Below are 8,889 nucleotides of genomic sequence, written 5' to 3'. Positions count from 1 at the left end.
TCCCTGAACTTCACGTAGCTTTTGTGACAATCTCTTAGCTTTTTGTGAATTTCTTTGGCTTTTTTATGCTCTCTGGACTTCGATGAAATTCATTAAACACCCCAGAAATTCTCTCGACTTTTCATAAATTCTTTGGACTTTTCAGAAATTTTCTGAAATTTTCAGAATACATCCGGGCTTCTCTCTGAAGAACAGTAAGATGGAGCACATGCTATACAACAATGGACTGATGCTTGTTACGAAACTATCCGGATATGGGCACAGTCTATTTTCCGTTCATAAGACGCAACTAGGAATTTAAGATCAACTTTCCGGAGACTATCAGCAGTGCAGAAAAGGACAACGAGTTCACAAATAGGCACGAAAATTGGACATAAGAGTGAAGAAACAACAAAAGTTGGTGAGATAATATTAAATTTTAAATTTTTAGAAAACGTATTTTGTTTTTATTCTGGAAGTGTGAATGCATTACATGTATCTAATTGATATATTCAATGTTTTCATGTGGGGCTTATTGTATATGAAGGCAACCTCAGAATGTACATGTATTAACAGGCATGTATAAAAATAGCTGCAAACAATTTTCTTCCATAAAAGTACTGCCGGTCAGTAGAAAATAGATTGTATACAAACACACATATTCGGGCTTCTCTGGACGTTTCCGTCATTTTTAAGGAATTCTCGAAATATCTTTATAGTTCCCCAATCTTTTCTCAAGTTTTACCAACTTTTTTGGAGTTCTTTGGACTTCGATGAAATTTTCGGAGAATTTCCTGCAGTTTAAAACCAAATAGTTTATGCAGTTGCAAGATGTTTTCAAAATATTGTAAAATTTAAAGGAACAGCCCTGAATTAATCGGATTTAATTCAAGATCTTTCAACTACCCTGAAAGCATAAACTTTCTACAGATTTTAGGGCTTTACTGAAGTTATTGTAACTGGATTTTTCCTTAAAATCTCTGAAATTCCTGAAACATCATTATGATCAATTGAGTTGTAATTTCTACAAAGAACTACAAATATGCTGAATTTTCCGTGTACGTAATATCAAACTATTGGAAGCGCTTGCCGGAAATTGACAGGCTGGTTGAAAATGGGCAACTAATTAGCACATTTATAATTCTGAATTTCCGAAGTGTTATTATTTAAAAAATTTCAACCATATTGCCAATAAATGACGGCGTGCCTAAGAATGTTATTTACGATATGGTCAAAAAATTCCGAAATAATAGACTTCGGAAATTTTGAATTATGAATGTGCTAATTAGTTGGCCCTTTTCAACCAACCCGTCAATTTCTGGCAAGCGCTTCCAATAATTTGATATTACGTACACGCAAATTTCAGCACATTTATAGTTCTGTGTCAAAGTTTCAGCTTATTTTTTAAATTTTTTTTTATTTTTTTTATTATAGTCACTTTAACGCTCTTGGGCCATTTGTGACTTGTCCGGGGGTGAGATTTGAACTCGTGACTTTAGCATGAGAGGTATGGATGCTAACCACTACGCCGGGGTCGCCCCCTTTCAGCTTAATCAGCATCAGATTAATTCAGCAACTTATCATAATAAAAGATAGTTGCAACATGCCAAAGTCTGCTAGTTTGTATGAAAATCGGCCTATTGCGCAATTTGAATGGCCAATACTGTACATGCAAGTTTTAATTTCGTTTTAAACTAGTCAACATCATATACGATTTAATCTGTAAACTTTATTTTTCTCTACACCTTTGTCGCAGACGTCGTCATTTCGATCAGAACCCAAGTAACCATAGATACGTTCGTCCTGAATGAACTATCTCCACCTCCTCAAGGTGGTTTGTTTAAATGGACGTTAATAAATGGAAGCATAGATACGTTATTCCGCCTTTTTTGCTATATACGAGCCTCATCAGAATTTACAAACACTGATATAGCCGTTGTTTAGCTGTATACAGCTAAAAAGGCTATATAACGTGCCTATGGTTACTTGGGCTCTGATCGAGTGACGTTTTTGTACTACAATTTATTGAAAAGTTACAAAGATTCCATTTTGACAAAAAAATCATCATCCTGGCCAAATTTTTATAAAAATGTGAATGATTGGCCATGACACACAAGTATGCAAAGTTTTATGCAAATCGGAGAAGGTCGAGTACGCTGTTGAATATATTTGAAGTCGGTCAACTGATTTCAGAGATATGATCAGATCATGTTCCGGTTTGTATAGGCCGTGAGACTAAAACCAACATGAAACGAATAAAACCCATCAGGCGAAACATCAAATTACATTAGAGTTCGTAGTCAAGAACAATGGCACGCTTACTGAGTGCCTTGTAATCCTTTGGTGACATATGGGTGGTGCCCCCGGGGAAGTGGCCAGTTTCTAACTTAGATCAAATCCCAAGGGCGTAGCCAGGTTTCAAAATAAGGGGGGTGGGGGACATTTTTAAAAGATGAAGGTTTAGGCCAGTTGCCAACGCTGAACGCCATTTGATCGAGTGCTATTATGTCGAATGCTGAAAACTTGAAAATCGCATAGTTCCGGAGTATTGACTGGATTCATCTCCTAGGGAACCACTGTGAAGCCATTTTCGCTGTACCACTGTTTGGTGGAATTTGATTAGTAGCAGCTTGCCAAGTCCGGCCAGAATAGGCAATCCAAGGGTCATGTTTTTTTTTATGTTTTTGGAGAAATTTCTTAAATTTCATATAAGATCAGTAGACTACAGAGAAATTCAGGGATAGAATAGGGATGTTTAGCTTTCTTATTTAATTAGCTCTTATTAATTTACAAGTTATTGGCGAACTATTGCAGACTTATAAAAAAGGGTAATAATTTTTTCAACATTAGATTTTTTTTTAGAAATTGTGGACTTTCATAGATTATTTCTAAATGCAAATGCAAGTAAACAAGATTTTTTTTCAATATATAGGAACTTCGATGAATTTGTGAGATCTTATAATGATTTAGGACTCTGATTTCTTTAGTAATTGTTCTGGAACATTTGAAGATGTTTGAATTCCGGGCAAGAACATTTTTTTAGCAATATTCCAGACAATTTGCAAAATTTCATAGTTGTGAAAATTTTGATGATTTCGGACCTTAGTTTTTTTATGATATCAGAATTAAAAAAATCATTTCAAGAGAAAATTTCAAAAACGGATTTAATTTTTTTTGGATTCTTGAACTTGAAAAAAAAATCAATATTTTGGGTTTTCAATTTCATAGACAAGAAAATATCGAAGACCTAGCAAATATATCAATATTGTAGAATTTTTCGGGCACCACGGATGACATTTCAGTGTTGAGGTGTTAATAAAAAATATAAGACTTACTTATCAATCAATCTATCAAAGAAAACAGTTTCAGAATAAGAATAATTTTTACGATTCAATGGAATAAAATTTCAATTTCTGGACTTGAAAAAATTTAATCTGCTATTGGTAGCCATTTAAATTCACTTTTCCAGACATCAAGTTTAAGAGTAACATTTCGAAGAACTAATAGAGGCTTGTCGGAGCACTAAGTGCTCCAGTAAGCACAGTCTGTTAGCCACTGCCCTCGAAAAAATGGGATTATCTTTGGTATCTCCTTAAAATTCTCCTTTCACAATTCTCTTCGGAGTTTCAATAAGTTTATTCTCAGAACTCTTAATTTTTCGCAGAATTCTCTAGGATGCTCCCAGAGATTTTCTTAAATTTCTATTCAGAAATCTAAAAAAAAAAATTACATGTTTTTTTATTTGTCTAGAATCAATCTTATTTTTGTTAACCATCCTTGGAATAATTTTTTTTTTTTTTTTTTTTTTTTTTTTTTTTTTTTTTATTATTATAGTCACTTTAACGCTCTTGGGTTATTCGTGACTTGTCCGGGGGTGAGATTTGAACTCGTGACTTTGGCGTGAGAGGTATGGATGCTAACCACTACGCCGAGGTCACCGCCCCTCGGAATTATGTTCCCTTGGAATTTTTATTAGGATACCTGAAAAATCTGCTCAGAATAACTTTGGATTAATCTTAGATTTTATTTTTCTTTTCTTATGATTTTATCCAACAACCGGATTATTGTCAGCTTCTTATGATAATTACTACGGCTATTACTCCTATTGCCAAGGAAAATGATATATACAGAGGAAAGGAAGTTGAGGATTGTATTGCGTGTCAGCGGCGCCGGTGGTGTAATGGTAAGCGTGATTGCCTCTCACCCCAGCAGGCCTGGGTTCAATCCCAGTCGGCACCGCCGGGATATTCTGAGGCATAACATCTCTGATCACGCCTTACTTCGGAAGGGAAGTAAAGCCGTTGGTCCCCGATTCATGAGTTGATGGGTCAATAGGTAGGGTCCATGTGTGGGAGCTGCCTCCCTGGCGTCGGTAGCATTGGTGCTCAGCACGGAAAACAAAATCGACGGAAAACAAATCAAGGAAAAAATGTATTGCGTTGTAAATAAAAATAAAAATAAGGTATTACCGTTTGAACTCACTTGAACTTTTATTCTCTTCTTCTCATAGAGTTCTTTTCAGAACTATCTTGAAATTCTCCTAACAATGCACCATACAGGTGTCAAAATTGACACTTTACTTGTACTTTATGCTCAAAATTACAGTTTTTTTTTATATAATCCCTTGGAATTATCAATCGGATTGTTCTTCAGCTATCTTCAAAATTTGTTTGGAATTCTGCTCAAAATTTTCTCGAAAATTCTTGGAAGTTTCAGACTTTAGAAAGAAATCCTGAACTGGACCGGGAATCTAACCCAGCCACCTCCAGCATTGTCTTGCTTTGTAGCTGCACCTTTACCGACTGAGCTAAGGGATGCCCCTAAGGGAGATTAGTGTTCATTCTCCAATATTTGGGTCCATTGCTAAAGCAGCTCAGTAGCGTTCGATCTAATGATCTTCAAAAAACTTCATGTTCCCGCAACTTAAACAAATTTCAAGGTTCGGAGACCTGGAAAACAATTTTTTTATGAGACAAATTTGAAAATTGAAAATTTAGAAAATTTGATCAGTTGCTAAGAATTTTGAACTGACGGTTTTGAACAAAATTAAAAGAAATTAATTTAATACTGAGTTCCCCCTAACTCAGTATTAAATTAATTTCTTTTAATTTTGTTCAAAACCGTCAGTTCAAAATTCTTAGCAACTGATCAAATTTTCGCACTGTGCATAGGTGTAGCCCCCTCTACACCTATGCACAGTGCGGTTAGAACGAGGTGAACATAAAGTTCAATTTACCCATAGTAATTCTCATTTAATAGAGGCTGAAAGTCTCTATAATAAAGCAAAAAGAAGAATTCCCATATAAACTTTAATGGGATAGTACAGTATGAGATCGTAACCAAATGAGCTCACATTTTGGAAAATGATCAGCGTACTCATTAACTCAGTAAAATGTCCATCGAATTTTCTCATATTCGATCAGATTTTTGAGGAAAATCGAGTAAAAAATTACTCACTCGTTGCAATTGCCGCACTTTTTACAATTTTGATTTGAATTCGACTCAATTTTGAGTTGGTATATCGGCTGTAGATACATTTCCGTGATTTAATTGTACTCATGAATTAAATACTAGCTTCTTCCATATCCACATATGTTTTCCTGAACTTTTTAATAGTTAAATGTATACAGCACTGTGATAATTAAATCGTATTAATTATTTTTATTCTTCTCTGTAAATTCAGGATTACATACAATATGACAGATCTTTGACTCCATTTTGACACTTTGATTTCCATCCATTCCATGCAGAATATCCATGACGAGCAAAAACCTTGTTAGCACAAGTTACTGCCTTAGTAATATCGTTAGTCATTAAATCTGAAATGAATAAGGTTCAAAATTGGAAAAAATATTTATATAATATATAATATTTTCTTTAATTTATTTACTTACCGGAACAAGAGACTTTGCAATCATTGTTTTTAGAAGTGTGCCCCGGTGATGAACACCAGTAATTGTTGTTGATTTGGAATAGCCCGTAATCGGTGGATCCATTCTTATTCCTATTGGTCTTGTTTGTGGTTAGACTACTTTCTGCTTTTGCCATACAGACAAAGTTGTTCACCTTATTCTTATCAAAGTTGTACCTGCTGCGAAGAAGTTTGGCCAGTTCACATTCGGTAAATGTTTTGGCTTCAACGGCCCCAAACGCAGTACAAACTGCTGCAATTGCAATAATAAATGCGATCGTTTTCATCATTGATGGAGCTTTTACATTTGAACTGACGAGCAACAGAAAATTGTAGCTCATTATATATCTAGTTAAATTAATTTTGTTTGTTCATTCGAAATATATGCACATGAAATGAATATTTATTCAGTTTTATTCTGAAAATGTCGTAAAGCACATATATTGAAGTTGTGTAACTATTGGAACAAGTTGATTGGTTACAACCCGAGCAGGAACGAATATCTCGATACCTTAAATTAGTATGGATGACATAAGAGGTAAAATCGACAGTGAGTATGTCTACTCGAGCAGAAGAAAATAACTAATGAATTCCTAATTCTGACCTGATGCCAAATTTTGGTATTGACCAGCATGACATAAGAGGAAAAATACCAAAGAATAATACCAAAATATTATAGGCAACATACCTTGTGAGCTTGAGCTTGAGCTTGATTGACCGCCCACGGTTGCTACTCTGTTACTGCCAGATCAGCTGTAATTACACAGAGAACCAATAGACGATGCTTGGGACTAGCAATCATCCTCAATGTGTAAAAACTGGTGATCTTTATATTAGGCAATACCAGCGCCGGCCGCGCCCGAACACAGGTCAAGAAAGGAATGGGAAGGATTGTGTTGACATGACACTCGCTTTGATGGAAGCCGAGAACACCTCTGCACTTCCATGAGGAATCACTGGGATGTTGGATAAGAGGGTTGGGTTTACAGCAGGGTTCGTTTTGGTAAACGATAAGCTGAATTGATGTCCTAACGATCCTATAACGCGAAGGAGCTTGGGACTAAACCCACGGTCTTCTGCTCAGTAAGCAAAAACGTTTGCCACTAGGCAGACGAGCACCTTTTTAATCACCGAGTTGCTGTTATTACCATGTAGTCATATTAACAAATAAAACGATTGAAGAATCTTGAATGTGGATGGGCCTGAGATTAGACTCATGATGTTCTGCTCAGTAAGCAAAAACGGTTGCTCTAAGGCCACCGAGCCCCTCATATCACATAATACCGTTGCTCAAATTTGTGTATCCATTTAAACCCGGAACCAACGACAACAACGAGTTTCGCAAAATACACGATACACAAGCGATTTTACCATAAATCTATTTGATATTTAAGGACCTGGGACCGCATTTTTCTGCTCAGTAAGCAGGCCACTGTAACCGACGATCTTTCAAATCCGAAAACTAAAAACTACGAAAAAGTACTTAGTTCCACTTTCACGCGACGTTCAATGACAGGGTCCTAACCAGGATTACATCTGAACAATCCAAATCTGGAAAACGCCCACCTAAACCTGTTCTAATCCACCTGAAATGACTAACGAATGGAAGACTTTGACTACCCAGCCATGCAATAGTCTCATTCCGTGCCTTATGGCAACTTGATGATTCTATTGCGCTCATCTTTTGGCACCACCCAGGGGAGACTTGGTCCTGTACCCAATGCTTAACTTATCTCCATTCTTTTCAGCTACTCGCAATTTCTTGTGATATAGTGGGCGGAATATTATTATATGAGACAATTCAATGCAGACGTCTTTCCAAATTTTAAAAGATCGACAGGTAATCGGTGAGTTACCACGATAGTTGCTATTCAACAACTCGACAACGTCCCACGTCAACGCCTACTATGAGAATTTCCCATTGCATACGTCAACGAAATGACGTCATCGAGCTATCGATCAACTACCCTGGTTATCGCCTGGTACCTTATAGCACGATGCTAGGAGGCGAACCGGAAGAATCGATGAGCTACCTCTCCCCCTTGTTATAGGCAACATACCTTGTACATAACAAAAATTGATATTTGGATACCAAAAGAATACCTGTGTGGTATTGTTTTGGTATTGGATTTGCATAATTTGGTATTGGAATAGTATTTTGAGAACATTTTTTTGGTATTATTTTTTGGTATTTTATCTCTTATGTCAGGCTCATCCATACCAATCTAAGGTATCGAGATATTCATTCCTGCTCGGGTAAGGGCGCATACGCCATGATCGATTCGCTTCATCGATTTTCTCTTTGCATTGCTACAGCTAAGCGAAACAATTTTCTAAAATTTGTTCAATGCAGAGTTGTAACAGGTTGTATTGGCTATCAAAAGAAACAACACACAGCTCACTGTCAAAAGACCAAAAAAATAATACAAAAAAAAAAATGTTCCCACAATACCATTCCAATACCAAATTATGCAATTGCAATACCAAAACAATACAACACAGGTATTCTTTTGGTATATAAATATCAATTTTTGTTATTTACAAAGTATTTTGCATGAAATGTTTTTGTATTATTCTTTGGTATTTTTCCTCTTATGTCATGCTGATCAATACAAAATTTTGGTATCAGATCAAAATGAGGTATTCATTAGTTATATTCTCCTGCTCGGGAAAGTATTACAGTAAGTAATACATGTTTCTTATTTGGATTTTTTGTTACTTAACTCGACTGAAATGACCTTTTCATAAAGCCAAACGAAATTGGTTTAGTTTATTTTTTTTTTTTATCTAGTTCGTTTATATGTAAGGCTTAATCACATTAGCTTTACGGAGCCGATAATTCATTGTTCTTTGTTTGTAACAAAATTCACTTAATTCTATGTCTAGTAGGAGTTGGACCGAATACTCGTGGCTTACCCGAGGTTAGAGGTGTACATTGTCGAAGGATAGGAAAAGAGAAGGAGTTTGGGGGTAGGGTTTTGTTGTCTCATCAGAGCGAT

The 8,889-nt window shown here is 35.9% G+C and overlaps 1 protein-coding gene across 1 annotated transcript; it reads right to left on the bottom strand.

Moving 5' to 3' along the window:
* Positions 1 to 5,168: 5,168 nt before the first annotated feature.
* Positions 5,169 to 6,197, bottom strand: LOC135705128 (lysozyme-like). Its single transcript, XM_065226698.1, has 2 exons — positions 5,874 to 6,197; positions 5,169 to 5,798 (listed from the first exon to the last, which is right to left on the bottom strand). Exons 1-2 carry the CDS (start codon positions 6,178 to 6,180, stop codon positions 5,665 to 5,667), a joined length of 441 nt encoding a protein of 146 aa, XP_065082770.1. The 5' UTR covers positions 6,181 to 6,197; the 3' UTR covers positions 5,169 to 5,664.
* Between the last annotated feature and the right edge of the window lie 2,692 nt (positions 6,198 to 8,889).

Source organism: Ochlerotatus camptorhynchus, unplaced genomic scaffold (assembly GCF_037179485.1).
Source record: "Ochlerotatus camptorhynchus isolate MF236.1 unplaced genomic scaffold, CSIRO-AGI_Acam_v1.1 ptg000258l, whole genome shotgun sequence".
Classification (NCBI taxonomy): domain Eukaryota; kingdom Metazoa; phylum Arthropoda; class Insecta; order Diptera; family Culicidae; genus Ochlerotatus; species Ochlerotatus camptorhynchus.
The sequence above is the reverse complement of the archived record's forward strand: the minus strand, read 5'-3'. Positions and strand labels throughout refer to the sequence as shown.